The sequence below is a fragment of the Narcine bancroftii genome, chromosome 1 (assembly GCF_036971445.1).
Source record: "Narcine bancroftii isolate sNarBan1 chromosome 1, sNarBan1.hap1, whole genome shotgun sequence".
Classification (NCBI taxonomy): domain Eukaryota; kingdom Metazoa; phylum Chordata; class Chondrichthyes; order Torpediniformes; family Narcinidae; genus Narcine; species Narcine bancroftii.
Window position 1 is genome coordinate 384,457,021 of NC_091469.1, and position 15,348 is coordinate 384,472,368.

General features: G+C 41.2%; 1 protein-coding gene across 3 annotated transcripts in view; it reads right to left on the minus strand.

Annotated features, from left to right (window-relative positions):
• Positions 1-329: 329 nt before the first annotated feature.
• The window catches only part of ino80c (INO80 complex subunit C), a 28,670-nt gene continuing 13,651 nt past the window's right edge, over positions 330-15,348 (minus strand). For 2 of the 3 annotated variants that reach the window (XM_069913559.1, XM_069913558.1), the window contains 2 exons: positions 14,134-14,201; positions 330-949 (listed from right to left, as the gene is read on the minus strand). In XM_069913559.1, the coding sequence (XP_069769660.1) occupies positions 818-949; positions 14,134-14,201 (200 nt within the window). In that variant the 3' untranslated portion in view covers positions 330-817. Of the gene's footprint in view, positions 950-13,786; positions 14,005-14,133; positions 14,202-15,348 lie in introns of all 3 variants that reach the window. The other variant, XR_011349869.1, reaches the window with a different exon arrangement.

Genomic DNA, 15,348 nt, shown 5'->3' on the forward strand with positions numbered 1-15,348 from the left:
TAGGTAATTGGAAAGGTTTAAAATGGAAGCAATTTACCTTGAATGTGGTATGGATCTTAAACTTACTGCTCAAAAGAATGGCAGATGCAGAAATTCAATGTATTTAAATAAGAATTGGATGAGTGCATGATGTTATTGACAGAGCAACGGGCCAAAACCTAGATTCACTGATGCTTTTTTTTGTCTAGCATGGGCTCGGTAGACTGAATGGGCTTGCTGTGTGACAAATTTCTACCCTTATATGTTCACAATGTTAATGGAACAGAGGGGAATGAAAAAAGTGTGCTTTTGTGGAAATTCAGTCTACAATTCCAATTAATCCAGTTGAATTAAAAATCATGAACATTCATATCTTTATTAAATCAGTCCACTTTATAAACTTTGGTCCAAAGCATATCTGAAATAAGGGCAAGTTGACTACTCAGCCTCACCAAACATCTTTGATTCAGGAATGCAATATTTATTACTGCAAAAGCAGATCACCACGTTTAGCAGCTGGTAGGACTTTTAAAGCAAGCATTCCCATTTGCAGAACTTGTAATAAGTTTTCAAAATGGAGTGGCTTCTGGCAAAAATGTATAACACAAGTTGTCCATCTAGCATATTCTATACACTGATGAGGTTTCCATTCAGGTTTTTTGTAGTTTTACAAAGTATTAATTTGCTCATTGTTGTCAAGATAAGTCACTTGAGCTTTCAATTGTGTGCATGTGAATTCCAACAGGTCACATCACTTTGCAAATTTCCAGCATTTGCAATTCTTTAAAAATTTTCACTATTAAAATCAAGTTTGATTTCAGAGATTCCATGTAATATTTCATGGTACCATGCTAGTTGCCTTCCTTAAAGCCAAATAACCAGTCACAATGTCAGAAGGAAGCATCCGGATGTATGAAAATTCCTCCGTGCTGCTAAATCGAAGTTTGCTCTGTGGATCTGTATAATTGGCCTGCAAGAGAAAAGAAAGAGAAATTCACTATTTCCAAACAAAAATCCATATATGAAGCACATGCTTGGTGCCCTACATTGAATTTTTTAAAATGAGTGTGCAAACATCATACAAGAGCTGAACTTCTTTAACAAAGGAGATTGCCATTCAGCCCATCGAGTAACTCCTAAAATAAAAATAACATTAACACGATTATAGTTCTCGGTGTAAAATATTGCTCAAGTTTTTTTTATTAAAAAAAGTACTTCTGCCAGTACACTTTGATTTTCCAAAATGTTTTTACTTCATGCTTTGTAAAATTATCATTAGGAGTTGTATCATTTCTTTTTAAATGAGAATTTAATGAATGCTAGTTCATCTGGAGGTAGCATCTGTGGAGCAGTTTACATGCATCAGCTGCATAGAAACAGGGAGGCTTGCTGTGTCAATTTTTTTTGGTTGCCAATGGAACATCTGTCACTCAGTTAATTTGCGAGATTTAAGTTTCAACTACCTGTTTCAATTATTTTTAGCAGTGTCCTCCATAACGTTTGGGACAAAGACACATACTTGTCCTTTATTTTCCTGTGCTCCACAATTTAAATTTATAATCAAACAAGTCACATGTGCACACTCCAGACTTTATTAAAGGTTATTAATATACATTTTGGTTTGACCATGTCATATTCCAGCACTTTTTAAATATATAGATCCCCGAAACACCCAAGCATGCCAAGGAATACAACTGAAAATGTGTCTCAGACCAGATAACATTCCCTCGTGGTCATCCTCGGTTATCGTAATTGAGGCAACCAACTCTGCCACTGCAGTGACGCTCCAGGCGGCAAGAGCAACCAAGAGCCAGCAGACCACACAGCAGCACTGACCCCAGCAAGCAAACTGGTAGTCAAACGGCTAAGGCAGCATGGGGGCAAGCATCCCTAACAAGATGCTGGCCCCGCAGCACAGCCAACAGATAGGGACAGTGCGTGGGGAAGCAAGTGTTGCCATTTAAGAATGTAGCCGTGCGTGGGAATCCCACTACTGTTATGTGGGCGGTGACGTCAGCAAATGGCGGGAATGCAAATGGTATAAAAGTCGGGCTTCAGCCTGAATAAACCAGAGCTATACCAGACGACACTTGTACATTTTTACTTTGAGTAGCGCACAGCTATAATTGGAATCGCTGACAGTTTAGGCGGCATCAATGATGCACAAGCCGGCAGCAGTCCACGTCATCGCCCTGAAGCCTGCTGAGTTTCTGGACAAATCGGCCACGCACATGGTTCGACCAGGCTAAAGCACAGTTTCAGATCTGACAGATCACAGCTGAGTCCACCCGATATTACCACATGGTGAGCCCCTGGACCAGGACATGGAAAGCCAGGTGGCTAATTTCATCCAGGGGCCCCCGTTGGAAGGCTCCTACACTGCCTTCAAAGATTTACTCATTGAGACCTTTGGGCTCTCACAGCACAAGAGAGGGCCTGCTCCACTTGGACGGGCTGGGGCACAGGCCCCCGTTGGCCCTGATGAAAGATATGCTGGCACTCATTGGGAAGCATTAACCCAGCATAATGTTTTCCTAGAGCAATTACCTCAGGACATCCAACTGCTCCTGGCAGACACTGACTTCAGTGACCCCCAAAAAGTCGCAGCATGAGCAGACATCCTATGGAAGCAGAAAAGTGTGCTCGGCATCCGTGGGGCTCATCATCAAACCCTGCAGCCAGATCCAGACCGGCCCGCTGAAAGAACAGCAACCCCACAAGGAAGGTGAGCCCAACAACCAGTGGTGGTTCTATCACCAGTTTTAGGGTTCCAGAGCCTGCAGATGCCAACCACCGTGCACGTTCCAGGGAAATGCCAGGACCAGCCATCGCTGATGACCATGACGGCTAGCCAACAAAACAGCCTCCGATACGTGAGGGACTGTCAATCTTGTCGGTGGTTCTGCGTGAGCACAGGAGCAGAAGTCAGCGACCTGCCCTGACCAGAAACAGTCTAGTGGACACCACACTGAGGATTGCCAACAGCAGCATGGTCAGGACCTATGGCACACACAAGGCCCAAATGCAGTTGCGAGGCAGCCTCTTCTTGTGGGTGTTCACGTTGGCAGCAGTGGAACAGCTGCTCCATGGTGCAGACTTCTTGCGTGCCCACAGCCTGTTGTTGGGCCTGAAGGGGAGGAGATTGGTCTATGCACAGACTTTCCCCCTCAAGGACGCCAGGCTCCCAGCTCTCCACCTGGACTCAGTGCAGTGATCCATGGACGAGTATGCCAAGATCCTGGCAGATTTCCCGGCAGTGTTTACCCTCCCGGTTTACCACAGAGATTTCCCAGCATGGAGTGTGGCATCACATCTTCACCCAAGGCCCGCCTCTCCATGCACGAACAAGACGACACTCCCCCCGGTGAAGCTCCAACTAGCAAAGGAGGAGTTCAAGAAGCTGGAAGAGCTTGGCATAGCATGGTAGTCATACAGCCCATGGGCTTATCCCCTGCACATGGTGCCCAAGGGCACTGGGGGTTAGAGAACGTGCGGTGACTATCGCTGTCTCAGCGAGGCCACAACGCCAGATCGTTACCCTGTGCCGCACATCCACGACCTTGTGACCAACCTGCATGGGGTAAAGATCTTCTCGAAAGTGGACCTAGTGCAGGGATACCATCAGATCCCAGTACAACCTGATGACATCCCCAAGACCACCACCACCCTGTTCGGCTTGTTTGAATTCTTGTGCATACAATTCGGGGTTGAAGAATGCCGTATAAACCTTCCAGCAGCTGATGAGACCTGGATGGCACCTTCATCCACCTAGATGACATCCTCGTGGTGAGCAAAGACCAGCAAGAACACTTGGAGCACCTCCACAACCTTTACATCTGGTTGAACAAGTTTGGACTGATGATCAGCCCCAATAAACCAGAGCTATATCTGACTACATTTGTGTGTGTGTCTTTACTTTGAGTAGTACGTGGCTGCACTACCTCTATATGAGAGGATCAATCAAAACACGACCTAAAAGTTAGGGATTGTAACATTTGGTCCTACAAATCTACCTCATTTCAGGCACCATAATGTTTGGGACACTGAGCCTCACAGGTATTTGTAATTAATCATGTTTAATTGCTTCATCAGAATCAGAATTTTATTGTCATGAACGGGTCATGAAGTTAGGGGTTTTGTGGCAGTCATAGTGCAAACATTCATATTATAACCATCTTACAACATTACTATTAAAAAAAATAGTGCATGAAAAGTAAGGCAGTGTTTTTGGTTCATTGATTATTCAGGAATCTGATGGCAGCGGGGAAGAAGCTGTCCTTGTGCCGTTGAGTGCTCGTCTTTCAGCTGCTGTACCTTTCCCCTCCCCCAATGGAAGCAGAGTGAAGAGGGCATGGCTTGGGTTGTGGGGGTCTTTGAAGATAGAGGCTGCTTTTTTAAAAAAAAACACACCGCCTCATGTAACACCACATCTACATGGAGCGAAGTCTGGTGCCTGCAACATTAATCTTGTCCTAATATCCTGAATTGCAGTTGTTGTCATTAGTGTAAGAGAGCTAGGCTTTCTTCTAAGCTTTTGATCATCTTTAGAGTCTGTAGTTGCTATTTTCAACATGACAATCTGAGTTGTACCAATGAAAGTCAAAGAAGCATTTTAGGAGGTTAAAAAAACCCCCCACTAAGAGACATCACCCAAGCCTTAGGATTACCAAGATCAACTGTTCAGGACATCATTAAGAAAGAGCGTAGTGGTGACTCAGTAATTGCAAAGGGACTGGTAGGCCAAGGAAGATCTCCACAGCTGATGACAAAAAAATTCTCATCATACTGACGAAAAAAATCCCCAAACGCCTGTCTAACAGATCAGAATCACTCCTCTTCAGGAGGCAAGTGTGGATGTGTCAATGACTACTGTCCACAGAAGACTTCATGAACAGAATATAGAAGCTACAATGCAAGATGCAAACCACTAATTAGCCACAGAAATAGGATGGCTAGATTAGTTTGCCAAGAAGTATTTAAAAGATCCTGCAGAATTCTGGAAAAGAACAAGATGAACCTGGATCAGAGTGATGGCAAGAGCAAAGTGTGGAGGTATAAATGAATTGCCCAAGATGCAAAGCATACCACCTTATTTGGAAAATAGTGGTGAGGGTGTTAATGGCCTGGGTATGTTTGGCTGCCACAGGTACTGGAACATTTATCTTCAATGATGAATCAACTGCTGCTGGCAGTAACAAACTTAATTCTGAGGGGTGTAAAAATATCTTATCTGCTCAAGTTTGAGCAAATGCCTCCAAGCTGATTGGACAGCACTTCATCCTACAGCAAAACAATGATCCCACACATACTGCTAAAGCAACAAAGGAATTTTTCAAAGCTAAAAGCCAAGTCAGTCACCTGATCTAAATCCAACTGAGCGTGACTTCCATATACTGAAGAGAAAACATAAGGAGACAAGGCCCAGAAACAAACAGGAGATAAAAATGGCTGCAGGAGAGGCCTGGCAGAGCATCATCCGAGAAGATTCTGATGATGTCTATGAACCACAGACTTCAAGCAGTCATTGAATGCAAGAGATATGCAACCAAGTACTAAACATGACTAATTTAACATACATTGCTATGTCCCAAATATTATGGAACTCTGAAATGAGGATACTATATAGAAAAAGTTCTGCAATTTCTACATGGTCAAACCAAAATGTACACAAATACCCTTTATAAATTCTGAAATGTGCACTTTAGCCACAAGTGAATTGTTTGATTACAAATTTAAAACTGTAGAGCACAGGTGCAAATAAAGGAAAAAATGTCTTTGTCCCAAACATCATGGAGGGCCCTGTATGCTAAAACACAGATGATATTATACTAGCACAATCATTCTGAAATAATATTGCACAGCCATCTCTGCTTTTGTATCATAATTTAATAGATCTTTTCCTGTTCTTGGTCCCTTACCTCTGGTGCAAGCTAACCATGACCCTCTGCTTCATAATATAATAAACCCGTTATCTGGAATTTAAGCAACTGGCAAAACGATCACAGAAAATAAACAGGTTAAAAAAAAATACAGAAGTTCAAAACTGGCATGCCTCAACGTTAGGAGCACATAATCTCAAGCATCTGGAAAATTCACACATCTACCAATCTCCATAGGTGCTGGATACCAGCTGTTTTACTGTCTATAGCTGGTTGCCAGCATTGCTTCACAAATCTCTTTTCCTTCCAACTTCCTCCTTGGTCTACTGCTAGCATCCTGTTTTGCAGATCTTCCTCTTGCATCTCTGAGAACAAGAAACTCTCTCGACTGAAGTCTATCATCTGCCTCTCCACCCAGACTTTAAGCAAACGAATGGTCTGCAACTTGTCAAGTCATGGCTTTCCAATTCTCTGTGCCAAGGCTGAACAGCCTCCACTGATATTTCACCCGTCAAAATGAAACTTCTTTATTCCTGACATAAGGCAAACAAAGATTCACCAAGAGCATTGCCCAGAGGCCCTAAGCAAGAGTACCTTCAGAGATAGAGGATCTGTGGATTCACCTCCTGCACTCCTGCAGCTGCAGAGACACAAGTTCAAACCATCAGCAACCCGAAATCCAGATCCAAGACTCTAATACAATCAAGAAGCCTTCAGTACCCAAGGTCCTTCTTGCCCTAAGAACCATCTGAATCCCAGTTCCAATATCTGGTTCCTGTGAGCTAGCCTCTAGCAGCCTGTGTGGGTCCTTAGACCACATGTCGTCAGCAGCATATGGGAGTCCTTCAACTGCAAATCGTCAACTGTCCGTAGCCTGTGTGGGTCTGTCAGCAGCTGAGCCCCTCGCTTGTCCACTGCCATAGTCACCGTCATGTAGGGTCAGCTCCTATGCTTCTCCTTCTCAACAGGGGTATGTTCTCCCCAATTCCGGTGCCCAGTGGAGGTCTGTTGCTCCCCTCCAGTCTGCAACACCTCATGGTTCACTGCCCAGCACAAGCTCCACCACCTTGGGCACAGACCCTGAGGTTGCTGGATTTAAAAAAAAACATATTGTTTCAATTAAATCACAAGAAATTCAAAGACTGTTGAGATGCAGGCTCTCACTGTCTACACTTTTTCCCCCGCATTAAAATTTCTTTGCTGATTGTATAAAAGTGTGACCACTTTTTTTGCATTATATTTTTATCCCTTCTCTCCTTTAATCTCTCCAACCATCTACCTTGTGAGTCTTTCCCTATTTTCCTATTTTCCTTGTCATCTTTAAGCTTGATTTTTAATTTTTACCATTTCTGATGAAGCACAGTTGATCTGAAGATAGCGGCTTTCCTTCACAGAATTCAGATTTATTATCAGAGTATATACATGACATCACATACAACCCTGAGATTCTTTTTCCTGCAGATGAGGTAGAATTACCTCTTATTGGTAATGCAAAAAACAATACTCAATGTACACAAACAAATATGGAAATGTAAATAAACTGCAATATAGAGGAAAAGTGCAAAAGTAAGAGTCCTTAAACGAGTTCCTGATTGAGTTTATTGTTGAGAAGTCTGATGATTGGGTGGGGGTAACATCTGTTCCTTGCTCCTTTGTTGAGCCTGTTAAATAGTTTCAGCTTTTAATGTCCAACAGATGGATTTTTACTCCAATTACTAGTTTTTAGTTCCCTTTTTAAAATTAAATTTATTCCAATACAGCTTCTCTCCTATTTACGACCTATGCGCCTTACGACCGAAAAAAACTAAATACATTTTTTAAATAAAGAAAAAATATGCTAATATAAGAATTACGCTTAGTCATACATTCATTAGTACTAATGGCTGCTTGTGTATGATAGTGACCGTCAGACAATATCCCAGCATTAAAAAAATTATATGCATTTAAGTTTGATTTAAATATATGTTTAAGCGTGATATTTTAGTATTAACAATTTTTTTTGTTGTTAGAATTTTTTTAGGTTAAGTTTTATCTCTTTTTTTGTAAGTGGGTATTTTTTTCCATATATATTGTTAATTTTATTAACTCTTCACTCTTTATTTTGGGGGGGGAGGGTTGGACTAATTTTAAGTTAGACTATTAATATTGTGTTACAATTAACGGGGGGGTTATTTTGTGTAGTTTTCTGATGTAATATTCTAATCATACTATTTTAATTTTAAAAAATTTTTCTTTAAATGTAATTCTCTATTGTATTCATGTTATAAAATTTTAAATAAAGTCTTAAAAAAAAAAACAATATCCCAGCATTGTGTAGATTTCAACTCCTCTCTCAGTTCTCGCTCTCACATTTAAAGGTTTCAATAAACAAGATGAGCTTGACGAAATTAGAGAGAAAATTGTGAAATTTGCAAAAACTCTTGAATTGCAAGTCGAAATGGAAGATGTGGAATAGTTTTATTAGATTTTGAATTGACCAACGAAGAGTAAATTGAAATAGAAGAAGAAAGCGATGTGGAGGAGGAAAGAGGAACAGTTATAGAAGAAATTCACTGTAAAGGGGTTGGCAAATGCATTTTCACAAGTGAATAAAGCCCTTGCGGATTTATTTGAAAAGCATGGACCAGAATGCCAAAAGATTCGCCAAGGTTGATCGACAAATTCAGGAAACTTTAAATTGCTATTGTCAAATGTACGCGGAAAAAAAGCAAACAATCCAAACAAATTTAAGCATGTTCTTCAAATGTGCAACTCCCAGCCCCTCAACCCACAGCTATTTATATATTGACATTCATACATACAGCACAGTTACAGACTATTTGGCCATGAGTCTGTGCCGCCCAATTTAAACCCTAAACCCTCGTTATGTTTTGAACAGTGGGAGGAAGCAGTATTATAAAAGAATGCTGTACAGGTATGCTAACATACATCCAACTTACGCCCATTTTGAGATCCGACCGGTCGGTCAGAACAGAACTCAGACATATGTTAGGGAATGGGTGTACTCAAAATACTTTTGCAGAAATTAAAATTAAAATGGCATTCTCTAAATTACAATCATAACATAAATGTCACTAAAATCATTACTTCGCTTGTTATCCCAAGATTTTATCATGCAACCACTTAATTTCCCTTTTAGCTCTGGATCATACTATCTACATCAAACATATGAAGAAGCTACAGCATTGAATTTTATTTTTCTTTGTTGCTAGCCTCAGCTGTCAATTTTAGTCTTGACCAATCTACTACTAAGCAGCTACAAACCCAGATCAATGTCACTTGTTTCCTCCCAAAATTCTCAGAGCAATGCCAACAAAACCCACCTATTTATGAAATTGTTCTGCTGGCACTCATGCTTTAGTTTACTGAGATCTAATGAGTGGATTTCCTGGTTCAAGATTCCATTTATTGTTATGTACACAGAACACACAAACATCTTTTTCCTTCATCTGCCCTGTAAAGGCACACAAAGAGCTACTACTAGTCCAGTGCAACTATTAAGACAAGTGAAACAAAAGAGAACATATCTTGCCAAATCCTCTGAAGCAGTCTCCTGATCCCCCAAAACCATACTGCCTCCTGCTGGGCCAGCAGTGTACTCGTTCATGGGATCCAAGTCATTCCTCTACTCTAGAGATAGTTTACACCTACACAAGGCCATCATGCTGGATGGCCGATGTAGTGTGGATTGTGGAGGGTCACGTGACCTCTCTGCCGGGAGCATGGATTGTGGCGGGTCACGTGACCTCTGTCTGTAACCTATTCAGAAGTCGCATCACCTGCTAATCAAGGTTGGACTCTGCCCACCTGATCATTGGCCCCTTTAATAACCTAGTGATTACCTGGGCTGGACCCTCTAGCTGACTGTACTATAAAGTCCACCACGTGCAATAGCTCTTCCTCTTTTGCTGCTCTGCCCTGAGACAAACCCTGCTTCACTCCAGGTCGTAAACTGTGGACACGCTGGAAGAGTTGTTGGTAAGGTGTGCACGACACAGGGATTGGAGCTGATGGAGAGCATTGGAGCCATGCCCACGATCAACAAGGAACAGCAGGTAGCATATTGCAATCCTTGGTTGTTAAAAGTCTATACACCCTTGCTAGTACCAGTAATGTCAAGACGGTTGTGACTGGGTTGTACTGTGTTTGTATGAGTGTAATCAGTTGCTAGAATCTGTAGTGAAGTCCAATGTGACCGATTTTACTGTTTTGTGATTGAGAGTACTAGTGTGCGTTATTGTGTCCAGACTTGCTGCTCTTTGAACCAAATGAACTTTTCCCCTCCCACACAACAGCCAGGCAGTAGGACCTTGTGGAGGAGTTGTACCTAGGTCCACACCAGCAGCAGTGCTGCCATTATAACAGTTGCAGCAGTACCGCCATCCAATATTATTATCATAAAAATTATAATTTTACTTCAGAAGTTGATTACTTTATAATTGCTATGTTCATTGTTAACCAGCCGTGATTATTTTATGTGGCACAGTCAAGAAACAAATTCATTAGAACATTCTCAGTCTGTTGAGAGGTGGTCATTTTAAACCTACCAATTATATTTCTGTAGCTCCTTTATGTGGAATTACAAAATCATGTAAACAACATCCAATTATTTTGTTTATAGATTTTTGGGTAAAAGTATTGTCATAAAAAATCTTTCCAGCAAAGGAGACTCAATTAATTTTTGTATAATTAATCAACAAAGAACTTTTAAGGAAATAAAGGTGCAGTTCTTGTTTGTAGAGCTACAGACTCTCACGATCCTTGATTTTGACTGTTCTATGAACTATCCTACCAAACCATTTTGTTATGCACAATTAACCAGCTAGCTCTGCAAGGACACTGGTTATGACTTGGGGCCCTGCAGGAATCAACTCAAGCTAAAGTTTGAGGTTAATAGCCATTTGTCTCCACTTATCGCAGATACTACATTTATTCTTTATTCTCTCTATCCTACCCACTCCACTGCAAATTAAAAAACTGTGTAGTCCTGGAAAAGAGAATCTGAGACTCACAGGGTAAATTGTCTCTTCAGAATATTGAAAGGAGAAAACATCTGGTGGTAGCATCAAGTTGAAGGGTTTGAATTATACATTTTCATATCCTGAATGTGGAACCTGGTGACACGAGGTAGGAAGACATGGTGGGAGCAGAGATATGGGGTAAGGGAACCATTGCAATAAAGCACAATGCTGGAGAAACTCAGCTGCTCAAAAGCATAGGTAATGATACATAACCAACATTTGGGCTTGAGCCCTTTATTAAGGTAAAGACAAGAGAAAATAGGTGGATAATGGAGGGAGGGCACAGCAGTAAGCAGGGAAAGGAGAGATGGCTCTGTAGGGGGAAGGGGTGGAGAGAAAGAAGACAAATGGAAAGGGAAGGGAGGGAGAACAGAGAGTAGGCTAGCAGAAACAAGTTGATGTTAATGCCATCTAGTTGGAGAGTGTCCAGATGGAAAATCAAATGTTATTCCTCCAATTTACGGATAGAGTCCTATAAAATAAAAATGGAGTGGAAGGTAACTGAGGAAAAGAGACATTAAAACCACTGGAGTACAAAGTATTGTGAGATAAATAGTACTGAAACCAAGACACATGGTGAATGCAATGGAGTACTTTGAAGTAGAGTGGGAGATGTTTTCAAAAATAAGCTGTGGCTTGTAATCAAATTTACTGACTGATGTACACCCTGAGGATACAAAGGAAACAAAAAGTCAGAAAAAAGGATGGTTCCTCCTTCCCTGCTGAGCACTGCAGCATTTTCCATTTTTTTTTAAACAAGTAAATTATTTTTTCCAAGATTACTAAATTCTGTTATCATTATCTCAAATTAATTGGAATAATATTTAAAGAATATCATAGGGGCAACACAAGACAATTAGAGAATGGCTAATGTTACATCCATTTAGATTAGGAATTTCTGAAATATTTTGAATTAAAACTCTTATCATCAAAACACATGACATTTAGGACTTCATAGAGACAGGACAAAACTGAAAAATGCTACTCTGAACCTCTTGATTGATAATGGTTTATGAGCTGAGCATATCAGATCTAATTGTGGTTCATTCACCTTAAGGACTACATATCTTTGCTTTGTGGGCAAATGTACTGTATGGCATTTCCATGCCAACTAAAACCTGCAGGTTCGATTGCTTTTTTGTGCAAATTTGCTGTGTGCATATTAGCTGCTAGGTTTTCAAAAGATTTCTTATGCTGAAAAGTATTTTGCATCACGAAAACTACTATGCATATTCAAGCCTTTTACATAAACTGGTTTGCACTGATCGTTGGTCCAAGCATAGCTGCAATTTATACACAGTAAAGGCACATTAGATTCAACTATCTTCATGTAGCATTAACTTGCTCACAATCAAATCCAGGAGAGTGAAAGCCCACATCAATGAAATATTATTAAAGCTTCCAGAGATGATGCAAGAAAATTGGCAAAATCTTTTACAATGGAATAAATTTTGCTCTCTCTTAATGTTGCGGCATATAAACATACATACGATTGAAGAAAATCAGGGCATTCAAATCCTCAACCCTTCTCAACTATTCAATAAGATTGTGGCTGCCCTGAACATAATCTCCACATTCCTGCATACCCCACGATAACCTTTCATTCTTTATCAAACATCTACTGTATTGGACGGCATGCAAGACCCACTTTTTTTCTCTCCAAAAAATGGCTCAAAAATATTCCCCAGGTCTTGTACGTGAAGTTGAAATTAGGGTGATAATGGTGAGTAACACCGATTGGGATTGACATCACTGCGTGGCTCACTAGCTTCATTGCCATCTATCGTTGGAGGCTGGTGGTAGGCTGTGGGAGTTGGGGGGGGGGGGGGAGGGAGGGGGGAGGGGGTAGCAGGGCCGCGGGACCTGTGTGGGGACCGGCTGCAGGACCTGCGAGGACTGACCGTGGGCCACCTGGAGAGAACAGGCAGTGGGAGCAATGTGGGGAACACCAGCAGGCCGCCGGGAGAGGGCAGGCAGTGGGACCAATGTGGGGACCACCAGCTGGCTGCCGGGAGAGGGCAGGCAGTGGGACCAATGTGGGGACCACCAGCTGGCCGCCGGGAGAGGGCAGGCAGTGGGACCAATGTGGGGACCACCAGCTGGCCGCCGGGAGAGGGCAGGCAGTGGGATCAATGTGGGGACCACCAGCTGGCTGCCGGGAGAGGGCAGGCAGTGGGATCAATGTGGGGACCGCCAGCTGGCCGCCGGGAGAGGGCAGGCAGTGGGACCAATGTGGGGACCACCAGCTGGCTGCCGGGAGAGGGCAGGCAGTGGGACCAATGTGGGGACCACCAGCTGGCTGCTGGGAGAGGGCAGGCAGTAGGACCAATGTGGGGACCACCAGCTGGCTGCCAGGAGAGGGCAGGCAGTGGGACCAATGTGGGGACTGACACAGCAGTTTGTTTTTAAAAAATGTTTTCTGCTATAGCCAAGCTGCTTTTGTTTTCTCTTGTAAGTTACAGCAGTATTATTATTCAAAAGATTTTTCTTGTTGTCCTAGTTCCATTTTTCATCCAAGTTTTTTTTTGCTATACAAAAAGATTAAATGCTTACTTGTAAATACACTAAAAAAAATTCTTAATAATCCCTGCTGAAATTTAGGTGGGGGGGGGGGCTCTTGGATGCCATCAAATAGAAATCAAATATCATTGCCCTAAAAATATTCAAAAGCACTGCTTCCACTTCCCTTAGAGGAAGTGTTCCAAAACAATCCTTGGGGAAAAATCTGGCTTAAGCTCCATTTAAAATTGATGATCCCCCATTTTTAAAATAGTTATTCTTAATTCCTGCAGGGGCAAGCATCCTTTGTAAATGATTGCATGGAGTTACACTGCATAAAAACATGACAACATATTTTATTTGGCCAAGTCACTTATAGATTGGTCATGAAAGTAAGCAAATACGTACATCTTTCCATGTTCTCATTCCTCCCAAAGCTCTCATCCATTGATGGCTCTACATGCTTCAACACTTACTTCTAGCCAAGGCCCAAATTTTGCCTCCTTTATAATAATATTTTAATGAAGTTTTTGTTATGGCAAATATCTACTTTTTTTTGGGTCAAACATTTGAGTTTGTTTTTTTCTTTAGCCCGTTTTAATTTTGAAGCTGCCAGGTTGCTGCTCCTGTACAAATTGGAACAAAAATCAAGCCTTAAATACACAGTGCAGTCCAACTTCGTAGAAAATATTCCATAAAACATAGGTTTTACATTCAATTAATGCAATGCAATGAATACAGAGCATTTGACTTACAGGAAGTCCTGAAATATCAGAGTACTTTTTGGCCGGTTTAAAGGAAGGAAGAGCATCAATGCTACAATCTAAAATTCAAAAGAAAAAGAAATTGAAAATGGCAGAAATCAACATCTGACTAAATGAATATACAATTTCCTCCAAACATGTAAAAAAATAAACAAATGAGGGTTTCCAATTTTTTTTACCCACATAGTAATTGCTCAAAAGGTTTTTATTTCCCACAGAATGCTTGGAAAGCCAGGTGATTTTTGTGCATCAGCAAACAGTGGCCACACCATCAAATTCAAGACATGCCTCCAAAATAAATTCTTCACCCTCCTCCTAATAAATGGAATTTTGTGCAATCTTATTACAATAAAAAAAAATCCCCCCCGTATCTGGCACTTATGGAGATCAGTAGATGCTGGATCAGTGAATTTTCAGTTGCTTGAGATTGCGTGTTGTGTGATTGACGAACAGACCCCTTGGGGATGCCAATTTTAAGCTTTTTTTTTAACCGATTTATCATCAGCAATTTTTTTTGCCAGTTGCTTGAGGCTGCCGAACGTTTGAAGGGATTTTACTGGAATCACAAACTAAAACATTGGTCAATCTAAAAATCGGGAAAAGCTTTGTGGTGAGGAACCAGTTGAAATTTCAATCCACAATTGGAAAGTAATAATCCTACTGATTTTGGTGGTGACCGTTATACACAAAGTAGAAATGTTAACATTATTTGAATGAAATAATTTAAAAATACTAGCCTGATAATTTCAAAGCAAATGCAAAATCATTTCTGCTGATAATCAGTTAATAATTTCATTCAATATCTTACCTTTTTCAAGAAAGCTAATGGGAATAATCTTGGTAATTATCGACAGTGAGTCTATGTCAGTGGTGAGCAAAGTATTGGAAAGGATTCTTGGGGACAGGACTTAATTATTTGGAGAAGCATTAAGGATAGCCAGCATGACTTTGTGAGTGGAAGGTTATACCTCACAAGCTGAAATTATTTTTTTCACAAAGATGACAAAATTGATGAAGGTAGAGCAGCGGATTTGGAGTATATGGAATTTTGTAAGACATTTGACAAGGTTCCCATGGTATTGAGTTCAAGAGCAGCAAAGTAATGCTGCTGCTCTATAAAATGCTGGTTAGATTACACTTAGAAGTATTGTGCTCGGTTCTGACACCTCATTACAGGAAGGATGTGGATGGAGGCTTTAAACAGGG